General features: G+C 36.5%; 1 protein-coding gene across 2 annotated transcripts; it reads left to right on the top strand.

The window, feature by feature from the left end:
* The first annotated feature begins 1034 nt into the window (after positions 1-1034).
* On the top strand, positions 1035-24414 carry LOC127424113 (inhibitor of nuclear factor kappa-B kinase subunit beta-like). Of its 2 annotated transcripts, XM_051669017.1 has the most exons (22): positions 1035-1225; positions 1901-2033; positions 4421-4515; positions 9427-9544; positions 11635-11704; positions 14090-14178; positions 14280-14369; positions 14453-14577; positions 14920-15027; positions 15128-15341; positions 15425-15619; positions 16024-16138; positions 16259-16382; positions 16508-16659; positions 18419-18480; positions 18611-18714; positions 18917-18966; positions 19091-19190; positions 19479-19626; positions 20960-21081; positions 21239-21338; positions 21429-24414. In XM_051669017.1, the coding sequence occupies exons 2-22, from the start codon at positions 1929-1931 to the stop codon at positions 21474-21476; spliced, it is 2334 nt and encodes a 777-aa protein (XP_051524977.1). In that variant the 5' UTR covers positions 1035-1225; positions 1901-1928; the 3' UTR covers positions 21477-24414. The 2 variants fall into 2 exon arrangements, with proteins under 2 accessions (XP_051524977.1, XP_051524976.1); XM_051669016.1 differs by having other exon boundaries at positions 21239-24414.
* The last annotated feature ends 25 nt before the right edge of the window (positions 24415-24439 follow it).

Raw genomic sequence — 24439 nt, 5'->3', positions numbered from 1 at the left:
GTATAGTATAGTACAATATAAAATAGTATAGTATAGTATAATATAGTATAGTATAGTATAATATAATATAGTATAATATAGTATAGTATAGAATAATATAGTATAGTATAGTATAATATAATATAGTATAGTATAGTATAATATAATTTAGTATAATATAATATAGTATAGTATAGTTTAGTATAATATAATATAGTATAGTGTAGTATAATATAGAATAGTATAGTATAATATAGTATAGTATAGTATAGTATAATATAGTGTAGTATAATATAGTATAGTATAGTTTAGTATAATATAGTATAGTATAGTATAATATAATATAGTATAGTATTAGTATAGTATAGTATAGTATTGTATTGTATAGTATAGTATATTATAATATAGTATAGTATAATATAGTATAGTATAGTAATAATATAGTATAGTATAGTATAGTATAGTAAAGTATAATATAATATAGTATAGTATAGTATAGTATAGTATAGTATAGTATAGTGTAGTATAATATAGTATAGTGTAGTATAATATAGTATAGTATAGTATAATATAGTATAGTATAGTATAGTATAGTAAAGTATAATATATTATAATATAGTATAGTATAGTATAGTAAAGTATAATATAATATAGTATAGTGTAGTATAGTATAATATAATATAGTATAGTGTAGTATAGTATAGTATAGTATAGTATAGTAAAGTATAATATATTATAATATAGTATAGTATAGTATAGTAAAGTATAATATAATATAGTATAGTGTAGTATAGTATAAAATAATATAGTATAGTGTAGTATAGTATAGTATAGTATAGTATAGTAAAGTATAATATATTATAATATAGTATAGTATAGTATAGTAAAGTATAATATAATATAGTATAGTGTAGTATAGTATAATATAATATAGTATAGTGTAGTATAGTATAGTATAGTATAGTATAGTAAAGTATAATATATTATAATATAGTATAGTATAATATAGTATAGTAGCGTGCCTGCGCTATTACAGTGTTTACGGGAAAGGAAAGTTTCAGGAAGTAGATCAAATCTCTTCTGTTTTCAGAAGAGAAACCGTAAAATCTTCATTTCACACCATGATACATTAAAGAATTTCGCAGGTCTTTTAAACATCACAGTATACTCTAGTCCAAGACGGAGAGAAACGGTGTTTTTTGGTGAAAGTCTTCTGGAGGAGATAGTTCAAATCTGAAATTAAAAGGTAAAGTCACTTCCGATTTATGACGGTAAAATTCATCAAAAGTCACACATCTGTTAAAATAAAAATTAGCAAGTTTAAGTCAAATATACACCATATACTGCGTATTAACTCTGAAACACCACTATCCTCTGACTTTTATGTATACAAGAAATGTTCTTATGCAATATTGTAGCATTACTTAAATCAGAGCTCTTGTAAATCGATTATAAAGCTTTTACAAACATGAAACAAGACATAAATATCGCACAGTATTTTAACAACGCTGTTGAAAAGACTAAATACATTTTAGTGGAATTTACATTTCTCCATGAAATTGCAAAAGTTTTGGTTCCAATATTTTGTTTTGAAGTAACACACACACACACACACATACACACACACACACAAACACTTATGCCCTGTTATCGATGGATACAAACTAGAGAAATGCGTCTTTGAACAATAGAAAGATAGACAGACAGATAGATAGATAGATAGATAGATAGATAGATAGATAGATAGACAGATAAATAGACAGACAGACAGACAGATAGATAGATATTTTTAGTTGATAGATAGACAGATAGATAGATAGACAGATAGACAGACAGACAGATAGATAGAGATTGCCAATATTATTAGAAAGTTTTTTTGTAAATGATGTACAGAAATGAAATATATCTCTCTCTTCTCCAGGGTTTGTGAGTGAGAGTGAGGGGCCGTGATGAGTCGTCCTCCTTCCATGCAGCCGCAGATGTGTGGCCCCTGGGAACTGAAGGAGCGATTGGGAACCGGAGGGTTTGGGAATGTCACTCTCTGGCAAAACAAGGTACAGGACACTTTTCTGTTCAGCAAAACATATGCAAGTGTATGCATTCAGGAACCGAACATATAGACACAGTTGTGGTGGAGGGGGAGCGAGCACCAAATTGAATTGCAAAAATAATGACTGTTTGCGTACAGGTGTCCTGAACATCTGTCATTGTTCAACCACACCCCCTCTCTCACAAACCCCACCCTCTAAAGCCATTTCAGCAGAGATGATGTCATCAAACTGAAATGTGCAAAATGATTGACAGGCAGAGAGAGTTTCTGATTGGCTAAAAAAGCGCAGCACGCTTCCCTGTCACAAAGACAGATGTGTTTTCTCTTGACACGTTTCACTGATATCTTTCTGGTAGCAAATTTTATGCTTGCTATTGCAAAAACAAACTGTACATCACCTTTAACTAATAAGATTAATGCAATGCATTTACCAAATTTATCATTAAAACCATCTCATTCGGTTGTGTGTGATTTCTGTTACTTCAATAAAACATCTCTAATATTACAACTGAATGCATTAAAACAGAATGCATCCCGTTTTGAAAGAAAATATTATATATATATATATATATATATATATATATAATGATAATGATTTTAGAGGCAACATTCAGCTAATTTTAAATAGAAAAAATATGAGATTAATTGCAATTGCAAAAAAAAAATATTTTTATTTTCGATTAGCCCTAATTTAAACACGTCACATTCATAAACCTGAACCCAGTGGATGCCCATGTGTCACTCATTTTAGTCTCACACCTCCTTTTTTTATTGTTCTTCTGGTAAACGGTGTGTTCAAGGGGTCGTCCCAGCTCATCCTGCTCAATCTGGCTTCAGATATTAGGATAAAGGTGTAACAGAGTCTTAAAACAGAAGCACTTTAAATTCCCACCATATCATTCTGCCTGTCAACAATGAAAAGTACTCAAGACAAGAGGAAATACATCTACCTGCTGTGTGCTTCTGAACTCAGACCCGCCTGTTACCAATATCGTGTCATGGGTGACGGCATGATCACTCACTGCCTGCTGAAGTTAGACTGATACTGGCATGTATTCACACATGCACACACATCATATATACACACATGGCAGTCATGCATTCTTCTAAAGGAATCTTCAGGATGATTAAACATTAATAGATTGAATTAGTGGTGTTTGTTAATGCATGCATAATTACTTATGTTGTTCATACATCTGGTTAGGGATTTGAACAAGTGAATTGCACACCCAAGAACCCATTTTTTTCCTTAAATTGGAAAAATGTTGTTTAAGCATGTGATGGCTTTTTAGGTCATCCAGCACAGTCCATGCATCAAACCCTTTAAGTCACCATATTTATGTCCTTTCCAGCTCAGGGTATATTTAGACTTACACACCCTCAAATAGTGATGACATCACATCCTGTCACAGAATGCCATGAACATTAATAAGAGTGTTGGCAAAGAGGATGTTGGTGGACGTTCACTCATACCATTGTGGAAATACTGTGGTTTGGTGTGACTTCACAGTATACGTGTGTTGTAATAACACTGGAAAAAAAAAATATTTTAGCCTATTTTGAAGATTTGCATTTTTCAGTTTCATAACAAAATTCCATCTAGTTGAATATATTTGCCTATAATTGTTGCAGCTGTAATTGTAATCTCTGAGACCACATAGAAAATTAAAGAAGAAATATTTCAGACTCTGCACTATTTCTATGTCACTATTCAAATGTAAGTAAATTAGTGACATTTATCATGTTAACTCTTTGTGCAGACAACAACAACAGCAAATTGGGGAGAAACCAAATAATACAAATTCTTGAATCCATGTTCATTTTTCAGTGCTTTTTAATTTTCTATTAAATTGCTAAAAAATGCAAAACAGAAGCATTTTCATGAGTGGTCATGAGACATTTGACACCCTAAATTCTTTCATCCTGAAGAACAGAACCACTCCACACTAAAAACAAGCTCATTAAATCTAATTTGTCATCATTACTGTGTGCTATTATTGCTTACACACCCGATCACATTGCTTATTTCTCTCTTCCTGGTAATTACACCAGACGTCATAATTCCTATCTCAAGAAACGACCTAAAGGAAGTGCCAAAGTAAATGGGCAAGGTGGAATTCAAGTGCCACTTTTTGATTTCCTCTCTTGAGTTTCACTACAGTATGATGTCATTCTTCACAGTGACACTCATGCATTTATCATCTGCTGATGGAATCACAGTTATTTTGAGTGAAAAGTTCTTTAAATGTGTTCGGGGCAATTTTGAGTTCAGTAGATCTAGTGTTGAAAATGAAGACTTGCAGTGACACTCTGTGTTGTCAAATGTTAATGTCAATCAGTGCAATTTGGCTCTTATATTTCCTAACATGATGTATTTGTGTGTGTGTACAGGACAGCAATGTTCAGATCGCTGTCAAACAGTGTCGGCAGGAACTCAGCGCCAAGAACAAGGGCAGATGGAGTTTAGAGATACAGATCATGAAGAGGTGAATATATCTCTTCCAATTTTAATTTCCTTCTTCCTGTCCGCCTGCAGGGCAGCACACACACACACAGTGGGAACAGGTTGAATCACGGTGGTATTGTCAAGAAGATTATTAAAAAATACATTTCGGGGGGCCTGGGTTGCTCTGCGAGTATTGATATTGACTATCACACCTGGAGTCACGAGTTTGAATCCAGAGTGTGCTGAGTGACTCCAGTCAGGTCTCCTCAGCAACCAAATTGGCCCGGTTGCTAGGGAGGGTAGAGTCACAAGGGGTAATCTCCTCGTGGTCGCGATTAGTGGTTCTTCAAAATTGGGGAGTAAAATTTGAAAAAAATACAAAAAAACATTTCAAGTGAATTAGTTTGTTTTTGAATCATGTATTTAGTTGCACTAAAGTGTGTTTTAGTAGCAATTCAAACAAGTTGCACTGGAGAATATATGCAAGTACATTCAAAATAATATTTAAAAAAATGCCCTGAAGTTGCAGTACAACTAATATTAAGTTGCAACAAAGTATATCCAATGTTTTACTTGAAATATATTTCAAGTACCGGTTTAAAATAAAATGTTTAAAAAAAAAAAACATACTTGTGCGACCTTCGGGACATTTTTTTTGTCCTTTTTCATTTTTGTTTTTCGATCATTTTGGCTGTGTTAATGCCAATGCCATAAATTTAGCCAAAGGTGTGTATTTTTGGGGGAAATTTGATATTTCAACCTCAGTTCCTATAATATATCTATAATACACTGTGTACACAAAATAGTCACACTCAGGACCTTCGGGACAAAAATATCCCCATTGAAACCCATTAAAACTGCAATATTTGATCCCAGTGCCATTAAAGTATAAAATCATGATTTCTATGATATTATGCTTTCATTCCGGAGCCCTGGCTTCAAAATTACATTTTTTATATTTTCCACTAGATGGCGCCATTTTTCTCAAGTTTAGCCAATGGAGCAAATACAAGCTTTTCCCCTATTCTCTGTTTGCTGTATTATAGAGAACTGCAGGCCAACTGAATAAATAATGCAGATAATATTGTGTGGGTGTCAGAGTGTGTTTTGTATGTGTGTATTGAGAAATTTGTGTGTGTGAAAAAACAACAGTGGCATTATATAAACAAACTGGCATTTAAAGGGTTAAAATCCTGAAAATGAATGAATATTTGATAGTTATGAGCAAGACTGATGTTGGTTAAAAAAATCTAAGTCAGTGAAAGTGGAAAATAATATTAATATATAATATAATTATGGCAGTTTTTTGACGCAGACATTTTTATCCTCTTAGGACCTCTGAGTAACTTTTTTAAATTGACACACAAGGGTTAAGTGCTACTATAGCGGGTCAAAAAAGCACTCAAAAAGTTGAACATGTTGCATTTAAAAAACATTTAAGCCCTAATTAAGTATCAAATACAATTATGTTGCAATTAATTGTGCAAAAACAATACATTTAGTACACACTAAAGTATGTGCTTTGAGTGTATTTTTTTAAGTATGCTCAAGTGTCCCTACTTGGGAACCTATATGATATCGAAATGCCGCTGTGCAAATATGTATTTTCATCCCTAAAGCGATAGCTGAACCCAAAATGAAGATGTTAGGTAGAAAGTGCCCAGTGATTTATACTATCAAGTTCCAAAGAACAGAAAAGCACAATAAAAGTATCTTAAATGTGCTCCATACAACTCAAACTATATTCATAGTCTTCTGAAGCCATACGATAGTTATGTTTGAGAAAAAACAAAATGTAAGTCTTTATTCACTGATAATGTTCCCCTAGAGATAATACGTCTAGTTCATTTAACTCGCAACATAGCAAGTTTGAAAATTGTGACAGCAAATGAGCTGGAGAGGTACAGCAGAGCAAATACATTTTGCTTCTCACACAAAGCTATCTTATGGCTTCGGTAGACTTAAAATTTAGCGCACGAGCCACATGGACTACTTTTATGATACTTTAATGGTGTATTTTTGTCCTTCTTGGAGCTTGAATGTGTAAATCACCATGCACTTTGATTATATGGAAAACAGTCGCTCTGACATTCTGCTTTAGTGTTTCACTGTAAAAAGAAAATAGCATATGGCTAAAATAATATGTGGGGGGTTAAAAAGAAACAGTTTTGGGTGAACTATTCTTTTAAAGTAATTCTATTAATTTTGTTATTTTGTCTGATATCATAATGCATGTTTTCATGTCAAAGCAGTTGCTTCTTTAAAGAGATCATGGTAAAAAAAAACAACAAAAAAAACACTTAATTTTATAGTATTTTTCCATGTTTTGCACACTAAAGTCCAAAAATAAATATTTTCTGTTTATCATTTTAATGTGAGTTTCATTAAGCGACCACACAAAGCCTTCTGTTGTTATTCGGCTATTTTAAAATGTGTTTATGTACAAAAGCTCTGAGGGCTGACTTTATGACACCACAGTAGTGAAAAGTGACCCAGCAGTATGGAATATAAGGCTGCGGCATTGGTCGGTTTTTCTGTTTGTGCCATCACAACACCTTCAGGCTCGTTGTAATTTAACAACAAGTGCATCTTTGGTTGACTACGTATTTTAAGAGAGGTTTCCATCATGTTGTTGGTTTAGGGGTGATTTTGTTGTGGCCATATTTATGTTGTCCATTTGTTTGGATTATTGTATTAAGTTTTTCAGCCATGTAAACACACATTTCAGAACCTTTGAAAGATTTACACAAGAAACAGCAGAAGTTTATGTATGTCATCTATGTTCATGTACATTTGTGACGTTTATTGAGGATGAAGTCAACATGAAACCTAAATTGACCTGTTTAATCTGCAAGTAGCTATTTAGACATTTTCCTACATTAGTTTTTTCCTACTGTTTTAAGTAGTGCAACCTGTCTAAAAATAGTTAGCACAGTAATTTGCATGCATGTCTCATTAAAACCGAATAGGGATTTTTTTTTTTTACCAGGCCTTCATCATTTCTTTTTGGTACTTTTCAAATACCATTTGTGTCTAGATTTGACTTTTTTTAGCCTTGTCCCAGACGTAGACTTTCAATATTAAACTAGGAAAATTCATTATAGAAATAAAAATTATTAATTTTTGAAAACTATGATAATCTAAAGTAAGAGAGAAATAAACATAAAAATTTCTACATTTATTGAAATCCAAAACTTCCAAAAAAAATCCAAAATTTTTCAAAAATGACAATTGTCCCACAGTTGTGGTTATTTCCACAGTGCACACACACAAAAAAATAAAAAATAAAAAAATAAAACATTTCAAGATTTACGCATTTCAATTTCATATTAAAATTCCATCAAATTTAATTGTCATCTTTAACTAAATTTATTTTTTTAATATTTTATGTTTTGTTTAATTTGTATTATTTATTTATTTATTATTTATTTCATTCACATATGTTTATTTAAATTTAGCTGAAAATTGCACAATTCAATTTAATTTAATTTTGTTATGAAATTAAAATGTGTAAATCCTAAAAACTGTCTAATATATTTTTTTGAGTGCACCAAACAATTTTGCACCTAATAAAGTTTTTTTTTTTTCAAAAGTTAGTGTACTTGTCAACCAAGTAGACAAAAGTGTCAGTGAAGAGCATGCTTGAGATTAAATATGAGACAAAACAAATAAAATTCAAGGGAAATATAACTTTTTATTGGGCGCCATTTCCAATCAAGCTGTAATTTTGCCAAACTATGCAAAAGTGTAAAAATATTATTGGATTGTGTGTTTAGGATACATTAAATGTTAGCAATGAAATTAGACTTTGGCATGAGAAAGAAGTTGGCCATTTTATTTCAAAAAAGTAAAAATGTAATTTCCATTAACGTCATTTCCAGCACAGAATTCTATTAAACACAATACAGAATCTGAGATGAGCAGGAAATGACACATGTCATGGCTTTCAGAACAAAAGGGAAAAAATGACATAAAACTCCCATAAATGCAACTGCAAAATGTTTCCACTCAGTATTTTTGTGCATTTGTGAATTGTTAAAATGACTGTCCCAGTATGTATATTTCTGTTGATGCTGCTGAGAGAGACACAGAGAGCGGCTGGGGGACATGCTAGTTTTCTCAGATTTATAGTAGTATGTCCCCAGACTTGGTCTGAGCCATAAACCTGGACTTACACCCTCTTATAGAACTCACTGTATAAAGCCAAACCACAACCATCACACACACATACTCCCACAGACATTTTCAAAGAACACACCCAGGGCAACTGAGTTTCTCTGTCTCACTGATTCCACAAGTGACGATTAGCTACATGTCTCTCAAACCTTTTAAATAAATGTGACGCTCTCTGTGATTTAGCTCTGAAATATGAAGGAATTTCACGAATGACCTCATGAACAGTTTTAGTTCTTTGGGGAGAGAACGGAAACTAGCCTTATTTTCCATGGTACTGGCAGCAACTTTAGAAATACCCTGACATCAAGACAGCTCACGGAGTAACTGATTACATTCATCAGTCATGATAGCATGCCCACTGTAACCTACCTTGATTCAGTTACACAGTAATGACACAGATGTAAAGTATGAGTAGTAAAGAGCTAGTATTTGTTATTACAGTAATTATGTTAGAATCACCGGCTGAGCATAGTAGAATGAGCTTTTATTTTCACAGATGACATGTGGATTTAGGTGTTGCATTGCAGTTATTCTGTTATGGTGCCTGGAATCCATCTGGTTTTAGTTATGTTTGTTCTGACTCTGTGTTTTATTGGAGTTGATCTAGGGTAGTGCCATCCAGGCATCTGAATATTAAAAACACAGTTTAATAAACACATTATGCAACACAGATTTTGTGAGAACACAAAACGTTATAAGCTGGATGTGTACATTGAGTCTCTCTGTTTTTATTGTTTTTATGTTCATGTATTATGATGAAATGTCTCTTTCACAGGTTGAATCACATGAATGTGGTGGCGGCGAGAGACGTTCCAGAAGAACTTCAGAAACTGGCCACAAACGACCTGCCGTTACTGGCTATGGAGTACTGCCAAGGAGGAGACCTCCGCAAGGTGTGTCTCTTACAGAAAATACCATGATATTACCATGGTGTTTTAAGATGTAGCATGGTAATACCATGTTTTTGGGCATTTACCGTGGTAATAATAGTTGTTTTTGGAGGTGTAGCATGGTAATACCATGTTTTTGGGCATTTACCGTGGTAATAATAGTTGTTTTTGGAGATGTAGCATGGTAATACCATGTTTTTGGGCATTTACCGTGGTAATAATAGTTGTTTTTGGAGATGTAGCATGGTAATACCATGTTTTTGGGCATTTACCGTGGTAATAATAGTTGTTTTTGGAGATGTAGCATCGTAATACTATGTTTTTGGGCATTTACCGTGGTAATAATAGTTGTTTTTGGAGATGTACCATGGTAATACTATGTTTTTGGGCATTTACCGTGGTAATAATAGTTGTTTTTGGAGATGTACCATGGTAATACTGTGTTTTTGGGTATTTACCGTGGTAATAATAGTTGTTTTTGGAGGTGTACCATGGTAATACTGTGTTTTTGGGCATTTACCGTGGTAATAATAGTTGTTTTTGGAGATGTAGCATGGTAATACCGTGTTTTTGGCCATTTACCGCGGTAATAATAGTTGTTTTTGGAGGTGTAGCATGGTAATACCGTGTTTTTGGGCATTTACCGCGGTAATAATAGTTGTTTTTGGAGGTGTAGCATGGTAATACCGTGTTTTTGGGCATTTACCGCGGTAATAATAGTTGTTTTTGGAGGTGTACCATGGTAATACCGTGTTTTTGGGCATTTACCGCGGTAATAATAGTTGTTTTTGGAGATGTAGCATGGTAATACCATGTTTTTGGGCATTTACCGTGGTAATAATAGTTGTTTTGGAGATGTAGCATGGTAATAGTATGTTTTTGGGCATTTACCGTGGTAATAATAGTTGTTTTGGAGATGTAGCATGGTAATACCGTGTTTTTGGGCATTTACCATGGTAATAATAGTTGTTTTGGAGATGTAGCATGGTAATACCGTGTTTTTGGGCATATACCATGGTAATAATAGTTGTTTTGGAGATGTAGCATGGTAATACCATGTTTTTGGGCATTTACCATGGTAATAATAGTTGTTTTTGGAGATATAGCATGGTAATACTATGTTTTTGGGCATTTACCGTGGTAATAATAGTTGTTTTTGGAGATGTAGCATGGTAATACCGTGTTTTTGGGCATTTACCGTGGTAATAATAGTTGTTTTTGGAGATGTACCACCATTGTGTCCTTGAGCAAGGCACTTAACTCTAGGTTGCTCCAGGGGGATTGTCCCTGTAATAAGGGCACTGTAAGTCACTTTGGATAAAAGCATCTGCCAAATATGTAAATGTAATAAATTTTTTTTTTTTTTTTGGAGATGTAGCATGATAATAAAAATTTTTTGGGCATTTACTGTGGTAATACTAGTTTTTTTGGAGGTGTACCATGGTAATACCATGTTTTTGGGCATTTACCGTGGTAATAATAGTTGTTTTTGGAGATGTAGCATGGTAATGCTATTTTTTTGGGGCATTTACCGTGGTAATAATATATATATATTTTTTTTTGGAGATGTTGAATGGTAATACCATGTTTTTGGGCATATAACGTGGTAATACTAGGTTCTTTGGAGATGTAGCGTGGTGATACTATGTTTGGATATGCAGCATTGTAATACCATGTTATTTTGACATGTATTATATAATACTAATGTGTGTTGACTTGTATCATGGTAATACCATGGTGTTTGCACATGTGCCATGGTAATGCCATGTTTTTGGGATATTTACCAAAGTACTACCATGTTTTTTCAGACATGAAGCATGGTAATACAGTTTTTTGGATATGTACTAGTAATACCATGGGTTTTAAGACATGGTACCATGGTAAAACTATGTTTTTCCAGGACATGTACCATGTTATCATTGTTTTTGGACGTGTAGTATAGTAATATCATGTTTATTTGTATATGTAAAGTGTTAATGGCATATAGCTACAATATACTATACCAAAGTGCCATGGTATTAATATGATACCATCACTCCAACATAGTACTACAGCATTTTCTTGTATAATATCTGTGTTTTCTGCACGTACAGTATCTAAACCTGCTTGAGAACTGCTGTGGCATGCGAGAGGCTGCTGTACTGACACTTATCCAAGATATATGTGAGTACACACACACACACACACACACACGCACATACACTTACCAACATATGGATTTCCAAAGTTCTGCAAGAGCTCGTTATTCCAGCCAGTTGCCACACAGAAGACATTAAGAGATGTTTAACTAAATTTTTCCATCATCCCTCCAGCTCCCAAACTCCACCTTTAATTTCTATAACTAGATCTACATTCATGAGGGGAAACGTACAGTTGTGTCTCAGACAGCAAGCCAGACTAGTTGACCTTTATCTCCATCAGACTATATATGCACATCAACATACACAAGCAATAAACAGAGGTCACACGAGTACACGTGTGTGGTGACTCTCTGTTTATATTACTGACGAATTTGAAATTGTCAAATCTAGTCTTGTAAAGGTCAGAGCATAAACTGAGTCATATATTTGACCCAGATTTGTAGTTGAAGGTGGTGGAGAGTTTGAATCAGATTCATTTCATGCTTGCTAATGTAGGATGTTTGTCAAACACACACACACACACACACAAACCTCATGCAATTTCAACCCTGTATTAGTTTCTTTGTTCCGTGAAACACAAAAGGATATCTTAGGCTGAACTTTGGTTTTTAATACAATGAAAGTGGATGTTGAATGCCCAATTCCCAATGCGCTCTAAGTACTCGTGGTGGCGTAGTGACTCTCCTTAATCTGGGTGGCGGAGGACGAATCTCAGCTGCCTCCCTAGCAACCGGGCCAATTTGGTCGCTTAGAAGACCTGGATGGAGTCACTCAGCATGCCCTGGATTCAAACTCGTGACTCCAGGGGTGGTAGTCAGCGTCTTTATATAAAATTTTTATATAAAATAAGCAAATTTGTTGCTACCTTCACGTCATTAAAAAGCAGATTTTGTTTTGGGGGGGGGGGGATTTACCCTTTTTCAGCCAATTTGGAATGCCCAATTCCCAGTGCGCTTTTAAGTCCTCATGGTCGCGTAGTGATTCGCCTCAATCTGGGTGGCGGTGGATGAATCCCAGTTGCCTCCGCGTCTGAGACCATCAAACCGCACATCTTATCATGTGGCTTGTTGAGCGCGTTGCCACGGAGACATAGCGCGTGTGGAGGCTTCACGCCATCCACCGTGGCATCCGCGATCAACTCACCACGCGCCCCACCGAGAACGAACCACATTATAGCGACCATGAGGAGGTTACCCCATATGACTCTAACCTCCCTAGCAACCGGGCCAATTTGGTTGCTTAGGAGACCTGGCTGGAGTCACTCAGCACACCCTGGAATTCGAACTAGCGAACTAGCGAACTCCAGGGGTGGTAGCCAGCATCTTTTACCACTGAGCTACCCAGGCCCCAACTAAAAAGCAGAATTGAATATTCATGAAAAGGCTGCTGTGTCTTGCATTATGGCATCTGCTGCTATCTGCTGGAAAAGAACATGACAAAAATATAAACATTTAATAGCAATGACAAGTATAGCCTATAGGTGGCCTCAGTGTTCTCCTTATCATTGCATTGTCTCTGTAATTTAATGCTGTAACTTAATTTCTAGATAATATCACAAGTTATGCATTTGGGTATATATTAAGGCATTATAAAAGACTGTTGTTTGTCAGAGTTTAGCTATTTTTAATTTGTTTAGCATGGGAACTGTTTTTAAAAGTGTTAAAAGTGTTTTTGTAACAAAAAGATGCAAGGTTTTTTTTTTCTGGAAGGGCAAATGTTCTCCACAGTGGGTTCAGATTTGTAGTTCTGTAAGTGTGTGTACAGTATGTGTAATGTGTGATGTGTTTGTGTTCTGTTTTGTGGCTGTGTCACAGTTTCACCCATTCATTTCCATTCATTTCGGTCTGTCTGTGTGGTTGTTGTTGTGTGTGTGTGTGGTGTAGCTGGGTGAGTATGTGTTTGTGGGTGAGTAAATGTGTGTTCTGCAATGTGGCAGTGTTAAATTCTCATCAGTTCATTTCTGAGTGTGTGTTCTGCATTTTGTCTCTGTGTGTCATTCCACATTCATTTTAATGGTCAGTCAAATTTGACTGCAAACAGTACAAGCGTTACTTTTTTTTTTTTTTTTTTTAGAAAGCCACTTAAACTTAATGGAACAAAGTTTTATACCTCTCCGATGAACGATACGATTTTATCAAAAAAGACACAGAACAGAACTTGATGGTTAAATCGCTCAACTAAGATATAGTATGGCTTAAAAGACTTAAAATATAGCACATACATCATATGTGCTATTTTGTTTTTATACCTTTATGGTGCTTTTTTGTTCCTTTTTAGCGCTCACTCCAATCTTGCTGTGTCGGACTAATCAGGATGCTCAAAACAAAAAGAGCTATCATTAAATTATAGCCATTACGGTATCATTTATTTGGCCTTTAGTTAGCTGTTAATCTCTATGTCTCTGCAGCGTCAGCTCTGACATACCTCCACGGGATGAGAATCATTCACAGAGATCTCAAACCTGAGAACATCGTCCTACAGCAGGGAGAAAAAAGAGTGAGACATGTTTGATTGTATTTTTAAAAAGCATAAATGTTTCTTTGCTTCTAATTTAAGTTTGAACTTTATGACTTACTGTACATCTTTTCCTCCTCTAGTTGGTCCATAAGATCATAGATTTAGGTTACGCTAAAGAACTGGACCAGAGCAGCCTGTGCACGTCGTTCGTTGGGACGCTGCAGTATTTGGTGGGTACATGAGAGGATTTTTGCAACCTCTTCTCTTTACCGTTTTTCCTAACTCTCTCTTTTGCTGTCTGTGTCTCTCTCAGGCCCCCGAGTTGTTAGAACAGCAGAAGTACACAGTGGCGGTGGATTACTGGAGTTTTGGCACGCTGGTATTCGAGTGTATCACTGGATTTAGACCATTTCTACCAACCTGGCAACCCGTTCAATGGTATGTAGCCTCTCAGTGTGTAACAAAAGCACAGTGGGTTAATAGAGTCTTTCATAAGGGCACTTAAATCTTAACCTGATACATTTTTCATAACCAACCATGACTCGCCATTGTTCTAACATTTTAAGTTTGCGTAAAGATAATATTCTTGCTTCTACAGTTTGTTATTCCAAAGATTGCTTTATTGTTTTTGGCCGTGCTCCAGTATTCTTACTCAAAGGAGTGTTTTTAAAATACATCCATTGAGCAATTAAGAAAAATCAAGACTGACGGCAGTGGGTGTGTTGTAAAATAATCCTAGGTTCTCTTGCACTTTATCTTTCCATCTTTACCTCTCCTCAGGCACACCAAACTGTTACAGAAACATGAAGATGATATTGTGGTTTATGAAGATCTCACAGGAGAGGTCCGGTTCTCCAAACATCTGCCTAATCCACATAACCTCAACAGGTTAGTGCATGTAATTAATCTATAATGACTGCATAAATATATAAGTAGTGCATGGTTCACAGTGTGTACTCTAAGTTGTTAACATCATGTTGTGTTTTAGATTGTTAGCTGGTCAACTTGAACACTGGCTACAGCTGATGCTGAGATGGTCACCTAAAGAGAGAGGCAAAGATTTAAGACAAAGGGGTAAAGACAGTCAGGATGGGCCCAAAGACACCGAGGAGGACAGTAAAGAGACCCCAGAGGGGTGCAAAGAGTCTCCAAAGGGCACATGTTTCTGCTTTGATGAATTAAGCCGCATTCTGAATCTAAAGGTTGGTTAAAGTTCCCATCAAGGAAATGACTAAGACTATTTTGTCTCATGCAGACATCCACACTTGTCTTTCTCTCTCCCCAGCTGGTCCACGTGCTTAATATGACCTCCGCTGAAATATTGACATACTCCGTCCAGCCGGAGGACGACGTGGCATCCCTACAGGAGCGAATCGCACAGGACACATGCATTCCTCCAGCCAATCAGGAGCTGCTGTTGGAGGCGGGGCTTGCCGTCGAGCCGCATAATAGCGTCATGCAGTGTGCGATTGATTATTGTGTACGTTTGTTTATTCGAAGCTTCTAATTTAAAGCATCTTTGATGCAACAGCAACTAATTTTTTTTGCTTCAGCCAGGTTTTAAAGGGGTCACACCATCAAATGAGATTCCATAGTGTAACTGTCAGAACTTCCTCTGTAGTCCATTTATTGAAACTAAACTGCAAAAATGGCTAATTTCCTCCACAACTTTCTGACGTCAGATTTAATAAAGTACTGCCTTCATTTAGATGTCTACATTGCCTAGCAACAACACCAGTAGAACTTATGATAAGAGAAAAATAGTGAAAAACTAAACTATGTCTGGTTTTGGTTCAAGTAACCTTTACTTACCTTATCAGTGGACTTCTGGGAGAAATAAATGTATGATATTACCCCTTGACAACATTGTGTTGTGTTTGATAGTTGCTGGAAACTCGGCGGGCAGAGGAGCCGCTGGTTTTCCTGTTTGACCGTTCGTGCTGCAACTACGAACCGCAGTTTAGCCCACGCGTCCTTCCTGAAAACATCCGATTCGTCCGTGAGTTACTGTACCACTTTTTCAAATGAGCATCCTCTCCCCCTCTCTGTTCAGTTGATGTTTTATTATTTGTGTGTAGTTCAGTGAAGGGTTTTTAAACTGATGTCTTCTATGTTTTAGAGAACGACCCCAAACGCTCGCTGGCCTACAGCGCACAGAGACGCACATGGGGTCAAGCCTGGCACACCATACGCACACTGAAAGAGGACTGGCAGAGACTGCAGCAGGGGCAGAAAGTAGTCATGTAAGTCAGTAGCCTAGCTGTTAGTGCGCTTGCTCCAGACAGATTGAGCTCATGTGGCAGATGTAGGTTCAAATCTTGCCTGCATTTCTGTTCCCCTCTCTACTGTGTCTCTCTTTCTATTCCAGTATGAGTCTTCTGAGACATAATGGTACATTGTCCAAACAGAAGAATGAGATGGTGTCCATGCATCAGAGGTTAAAGGCCACGCTGGAGTTTTTCAGCACTAGTCTGCACATCGACATCGACAAATACCAAGAGCAGAGAGCTACAGGGATAGGTACAACACACGCACACACACTCAGTCCTATGTATTGCATTACTTTCAGAATATGAATACAGATTGATGATTTGGTGGTGTTGTGATTGCTGATTTGGTAATGTTATGATTGAGAATTTGATGATGTTATGATTGGCGATGAAATTATTGATTAAGTGATTATTAGTGATTCGGTGATGTTATGGTTGCTGATTCGGAGAAGATGTTATGATTGGTGATGCTTTTATTGGTGATTTGGAGATATGACTGGTGATTTGGTAATGTTGGGATTGGTGATGTTATGATTCAGTGATTTTTATGAATGGTGATTTCGAGAAGTTATAGTTGGCAATGTAGGCCTAATGATGGGTGATTTGGTAATGTTATTATTGATGATTAGATGATGTTATGATTCGTGATGTTTAAATGTTTTGATTGGTGATTTGAAGATGATTGGTAATTAAGGTGATGTTGTGATTTGGTGGTGTTTTGATTAATATTAATAATGCTATCGTTGGTGATTTAGAGATGTTATGATTGGCAATGTTATGATTTGGTGATGCCATGATTGATTAAGTTATGATTAGTGATTGGATTAGTGATTTGGAGATAAGATTGGTGATGTTACGATTCAGTGATGTTATGATTGGTGATTTTGTGATGTTATGATTGGTGATCAGGTGATGTTATGATTCTTGATTCGGAGATGTTAACTTTTTAACTGATGCTATGATCGGTGATTTTGAGATATGATTGGTAATTTGGTGATAGTGTGATTGGTGATGTTATGATTAATAATGCTATGATTGGTGATTTGGAAATGTTATGATTGGTGATGCCTTTATTGGTGATTTCGAGTTGGTGATTATGATTGTCGATTTGGTGATTCATAATTGGTGATGTTATGTTTTGGAGATGTCATGATAGATGAAGTTATGATTAGTGATTTGGTAATGTTACGATTGGTGATTTATGAATGGTGGTTTGGAGAAGTTATGGGTGGCAATGTAATGATGGGTTATTTGGTGGTGTTATGATTGGTGATCAGGTGATGTTACGATTCGTGATTTGGAGATGTTAACTTTTGATTGGTGATGCTATGATCGGTGATTTTGAGGTATGATTGGTAATTTGTTGATGTTGTGATTTGGTGATGCTATGATTAATAATGCTATTATTGGTGATTTGGAAATGTTATGATTGGTGATGACTTTATTGGTGATTTGGAGATATGATTGGCAATTTGGTGATGTTGGGCTTGGTGATGTTATGATTGGTGATTTGGAGATATGATTGGCGATTTGGTGATTCATAATTGGTGATGTTATTATTTGGAGATGTTATGATTGATGAAGTTATGATTAGTGATTTGGTAATGTTACGATTGGTGATTTATGATTGGTGGTTTGGAGAAGTTATGGTTGGTGATGTAATGATGTTATGATTGTTGATGTTATGATTGGTGATTTGGAGATATGATTGGTGATTTGGTGATGTTGGGGTTGGTGATGTTATGATTCAGTGATGTTATGACTGGTGATTTAGAGAGGTTGTGATTGGCGATGAAATGATGGGTGATTTGATGATGTTATGATTGGTGATTTGGAGATGTTAAGTTTTGGTGATGCTATGATTGGTGATTTGGAGATATGATTGGGGATTTGGTGATGTTATGATTAATAATGCTTGATTGGTGATTGGTGATTTAGAAATGTTATGATTGTTGGTGTTATGATTGGTGATTTGATAATGTTAGTGATCTAGTATTTTGTGTTTCCAGCTTCTGAAAAATTATTGAGTGTTTGGCGAGAAATGGAACAGACAGCTAACAACTGTGGGCAGGTAAGAGCATTTGTGTGAGTGATGTCATATTTGTTAGCTGTCACAGAGATTCCTGTTAATATTTTTGTTAGTGTAACTGTTTGTTTTAGTGTTAGTGTGAATATTTAAATATTTATTATATGTGTGGCAGACGGATGATGTGAATAAATTGGAAGAGGAGATGATGACGCTTCAGACTGATATCGTGGACCTTCAGAGACAACCCTGGAGGAGCGGAGAGGCTTTAGAGACACTGTAAGCACACACACACACAGGCCCCTTTACACCTGGTATTAACATCCAATCACAAGCACTGTGTGATGTACAGTATGCAGTCATGAAATCAGAGATCCTTCCTTCAAATCCAATCACAAGTGGTTAGAAGAGATGTATTTGTGACACGTGTTCACATTGTGTATTTGTATTGCACTCACATACTCTGTGTTGTGTTTTGTAGTGAAGTGAAGGCCATGGATCTGTTCCGTAAGCTGAGAGAGAAACCCAGAGGTAAGACACCTGCGTCTGTCATGACATTCTCAAAATCAAAGAGTGTCCACCGTCTGATCCCCTGCTGCAGATGATCTATTCTGATGTGTTGTTAAAGTTACTTTGTTTTCCTTACTGCCCTCAGAGCAGCGTTGTCAGGGTGACTGCCAGGAAGTGATCAAACTGGTGGTTCAAGCCGTGCAGTTTTACGAGAGGAAGTTACGGGACTTCTACACACACCTGAGGTCTGTTGCTCTATGTGTGTGTGTGTGTGTGTGTGTGAGGGGTCAGGTTTTATCTACATTTTATGTGACCAAATGTCCCCACAAGACTAGGAAAACCTGAAATCTCTGACATTGTGGGGCCAACAGTCCTCACGTGGAAAATTACTTAATAAACATCCTAAAAAATGACTTAATGAAAATGTAAAATGCCAGACGGTTTGTGTGAGGATTATGTTTAGAGATTAGGGTCAGGGGAAAGAAACTGCCATTCATAATATCATCAAATGTAATATGTGTGTGTGTATGCAGTAAGACGATGGTGTGTCGTCAGCGTGTTCTGGAGTTGTTACCGCGTGTGGAGGGGATGGTGAGCGCCATGGCTCAGAGCGAGAATCGACTGCTCCACCTACAGGAGAAACGACAGAAAGAGCTGTGGAACCTGCTCAAAGTTGCCTGTGTAAGACACATACTACCATACAACTCATACTATTTCGGCAGTATGCTGTATGTATACTGTGCACAACAGGGCCGTCACCAGAACATATAGAGTTGGTGGGTGGGCATTTCGTTGAGGCACACTTTTTTATGATTTGAGACACAGAGAAAGACTAAAACAATGTCAATACCACAATGCAAGACAACCCAGTCAGTAGTTATAATCGACATAGACCAAGTTTTATAATAAAGTCTCTCACCACAACCTAACACCATACAGTACAATCTAACTAATCCAGCCTACAGCAGTTGCGATTAGCTAATAAATTACAACACAGCCTATTTACATTTATGTAAACATATTAGCCTATACACTTAGTAAACATCTTCAATTCCAATAACATAATAATAAAACATCAATAAAAACAACACCACTGTTGTGAGTATTCGCGATAGCATGCCCACCTGCTGCTCTGCCAATGCCGATGCCTGTGTCTGCTGTTGAGTTAGGTTTGATGTTGCCATGAATTGTTTGCACAGGTTACAAAAACAGTCATGTTTAAACAACGAGAGGAAATTATTTCCAAATGCTAATTTGTTATTTGATCTTTTCTTGATTAAGGGGGGCACGATGTGTCATTGGGGGGTTGGGGGCACTGCCCCCTAATGCCCTCCCTTGGCGACGGGTCTGGTGCACAAAATGAAAATGAAATAAAATAGAGTACCCGGATTACCTACTGCATTTGACAAAAGAAAACACTATGTGGAATACTGCATGGAATAGTTTATTTCAATTCGGGTGTGATGAATGGATTGGATGTGATATCAAATGTGATTTTTAACATCTTTTTTGTTTTTGGCTCATTCTTTCATCAGACTGTGAAATGTTAAGACATTTTTACACATAATTGGATTAAAAATGCAAAATAACTGTCTTAATGCCATTCGCATATGATACAATGAAGTCATGTGACCACAATGTAGTATACAACTATTTTAAACCATTTTTGTTGCATACTATATCATATGTTATTTTTTCTAAATAGTATGCAGTATATATACTATATACTGCATAATATGCAGAAAATCAGTCTTAATCTCATCAACGAAATGCAGCATAATTTCCTAAACTGTAAATGTGAGGAATTCACATAAGCAATGTCTAAAAGTAGCTAATACATCAGTATATTCATTATAAGCTATTATGTCAGGAGCTGATGTTATTTAAATCTTATATATGAAACACTTATCTTAAAATTTGACACAAAATTAACACTGTGCAGTATTGTCGTATGGAGTGTGTTGCTGTGTATTGTGTCTTGATAGTGTGTGTTTGTGTGCCTGTGTTTTTCCAGAGTAAAGTTCGCAGTCCAGTGAGTGGCAGTCCTGACGGGGGGCGTACTCCTCCGACCCCTGGACACCCTCTGCTGCCCCACAGACCCCCAACTACCACCAGCCTGCCCAATTTACCCCCGACGTAAGACCAGAATCAAACCGTCAGTGTGTGTGAGACATGCGTGACTGTCTGTTACTGTACTCAAGGCTACAGTTGATGACTTTGCATTATTTTGCATGTTTCCATCATGGGCGTTCACCCTTTGTGTGTGTGTGTGTGTATGTGTGTGTGTGCATAGTGACGAGTCTCAGCTTGTGATTGAGGAGAGCAAGACATTTGAGAGCCGACTGCAGAGTTTAGTACAAGAAACCATTCAGGAAACAGAGACAAGCATGCAGGTATTGTTTTTAACCAAAGATCATTATAATGACTACAGTGTTTATGTTAAATGTCAATCATAAAGGCCCATGAGTTGTTCTCTCTTTCAGATGTTGAGAGAATGGGAGTGGTTAAATGGAGGGCAGGATCTGGCTTGATGTCACATGTTTCCAGCCAGTCAATCATTTCATATGAGAGTGTGTTAGAAACTCAAAGACTGTTACTGTACTACTGCCATCAACTGGAGGAAACGTGATACTGCAGGCAGTGTGAGCTGACGTTTAACTGACCGCTTCATTCCTGTGCAGTTTTAAAGGGCCAAAGCTTAGTGTTTTAATCATTTAATTTGTCCCTGAGGTCGAATTACAATATTAGTCAAGGTTATTTGTCGTAATGTAGTTTTGTGACCATTTTCCACTTTCTTTATGACCCTGAAGGCTGAAACATAGAGCCCATTGACATGCACACCAATACGCTGATAACTCCCAAAAATCAGCTTATTTAAAAAATCAGACAAAGCACATTTATAATCATGCTATTCTCTGCTTTTTCACGTCAAACCTTGAAGAGGCATCGGATAAGCTGGTAAGAATGGTCGGTTAAGCTGTTAAATCTACCCATGTCAATTAGTTTATTCTTATGCTGTTTATGATCTTAAACTGATAAAGCCGTTTAATGCATTTGGCTTATGAAGCATAATCATTTTAAGAACGTGCATGTAAACGCACTCAGTCTCTAGACTAATTACAATGCAAGCTCGATTTCATGTGTAGTTGCGTTCCAAAAATGTGTCAGAACGCAATTCAAAACATGAGTATGTGTTGCATTCTCAATGTTGCCACAAGGGGCGCTATAGCAGACATTAGTTTCAACTGTCCGCTTCTATGGTGAGTTTTCTCGCTTACAGCAAGTCTTTCAAACAGAGTATTGCTGAGCAATAAGTTAAGCTTACCTGTATAATAACACTTCCAGTTTAATGGTGCAGACATTTGAAGGTAAATCTATCAGCCCCTTGAGTACTGAGGTTTTTTCCCGCCACGGAAGTGCAAGAATGCACGTTAAGCATGTTCAACTGCGTTCATATCTGCGCACTTGAGTACAGTATGTTTCAGCCTTTAGAATTAAACAGGCAGTTTTTGCTGCTGTGCCTTTAAGACTTGTATGTAAATGTCCTCGTCACATAATAAGTAATTGCGCTTTGCTGCGTTCACACACGAGCTGCGGGTTTGCTGTCGGGTTCAGTATTGTTTTTAACTGTCTCACAAACAGTCCCAAAACAATCTGTACTGAAATGTGCCGCTCAAACTGTTCAGATCAGACTGAATTGATCAGGAATCTTGTTGGAAATTAACTCGCATTGGGATTCTTTAGGAGGATCTGCAGAGCAGTAGGTGCTACACACAGACACAAATAGCACAAGCTTTCACACACTTTACTACATTAGTTCTTCTGCTGTTTAGGATTATTATTATCTTTCCTGCTTCCTCATTAGCTCAATGTGACTGGACAGACTAAGTGGATGGGTATTAAAGTCCCTTTCAAGGCAAGTCAGTCCACTTGGCGGCAATCTTGGGAGGGCTTCCGCAGCTAATTTCTATTGATACAAGCGGCATACAAGTACAGCTGCAATGTACTTGAACGGGGAAAGACTGAAATCTCCACAAATCTGACAACAATGGTATCATAAATTGTGCATTAGCTCAGATCAGGTTAAAAATCGCTATTTTTCAGGCTGGCCCAGCTAACGCACATGGGTGTTCTCAAGTTGATTGACAGGCAATATCTGTATCTGAAAGACAATTTGCTCTTTTACCTGTAAGGCGGGACTTCCTTTTGTACGCCCACCAAATTGGGCGTTCCAATTTCTCCCTTTCATTTTAATACAAGTGCTCTATTTCCAGCATAATATCCTTTTCATCATAATCATGAAGTTCCTAGATGAGCTCTTGTCCATCTGTTTCCTTCTTATACATAATATGAACATGTGAACTTATGAAATATATGCAGTTTACAACTTTAGTCAACAATGGTGGCTATTTTTACATCCCAACAAACAAAATATCACTTTTTTCAGGTACAAGCTGATTGTAAAGCTTTTTTATGATGATTTGTTTAATGATGTAGTTGTAATGTAAATGTACATTTTATGAAAAATATAAAATTAGTTTGACCAAACTAAGTGTGTGGTTTATGGCACGTGTGAGTTTGTGTGATTTCAGTTATTTGACTTAAAACCAAGTCACTTTTGAAATGTGAAGTGTGTAATTTTGGAATGTGTTTCATAATGTTTATCACAAAAATGTATTTTTGACTTGACCCTTGTTTTCTTAAAAAATAAATAGCAAAAATCGAGGTTACAGTGAGACACTTACAATGGAAGTCAATGGGGCCAATTGTTGGAGGGTTTAAAGGCAGAAATGTGAAGCTTATAATTTTATAGAAGCACTTACATGAATTCTTCTGTTAAAACTCATGTATTATTTCAGCTATAAAGTTGTTTCAATTGTAATCGTTTCAGTGTTTAAGGGTTTGCTGACGTTACATCGTCATGGCAACGAAGTTGTAAAACTGGCTATAACTTTCCACAGATGTGGTTAGTAAGTGATTTTATCACACTAAAATCATGTTTACATGCATGTTGTTTACGTCTTGTGTCTATACTTTTGAAACAGTGAGTATTTTAATGTTTACAGATTGGCCCCCATTGACTTCCATTGTAAGTGTCTCACTGGAACACACATTTGTGCTTTTTTTAAGAAAAGGAGAGACGAGTTGAAATTAATTTTTGTGGTAATCAACATTATGCAACAAATGCTGTCGATTGAGCCCAACTTGTACTGAACCCGAAATGTTTTTTTAAAGGCGCTGTAAGTGATTTTTTCATGGAAAAGTATGCAAAAAATGTCCCTACTCCCTTAAAGACATTAATGAAATAAGTGTCCTGAGATATCTCACCGGTCTCTGCAACAGCTGTATACTTTGTAAACAGCAAACAAAAATGTGTCCAGCCACAGGAACAAACAATGCTGCTCTTTTGCTCGTTTTTGGTCTCAAAATTGTCTTTGGAGGGCGGGGTTTTGGAATGAGGGGGCGTGGCTAATTCAATGGCTCAGTCACATGA

The sequence above is a fragment of the Myxocyprinus asiaticus genome, chromosome 33, assembly GCF_019703515.2.
Source record: "Myxocyprinus asiaticus isolate MX2 ecotype Aquarium Trade chromosome 33, UBuf_Myxa_2, whole genome shotgun sequence".
NCBI lineage: Eukaryota > Metazoa > Chordata > Actinopteri > Cypriniformes > Catostomidae > Myxocyprinus > Myxocyprinus asiaticus.
This window is presented reverse-complemented; position numbering and strand designations above follow the sequence as displayed.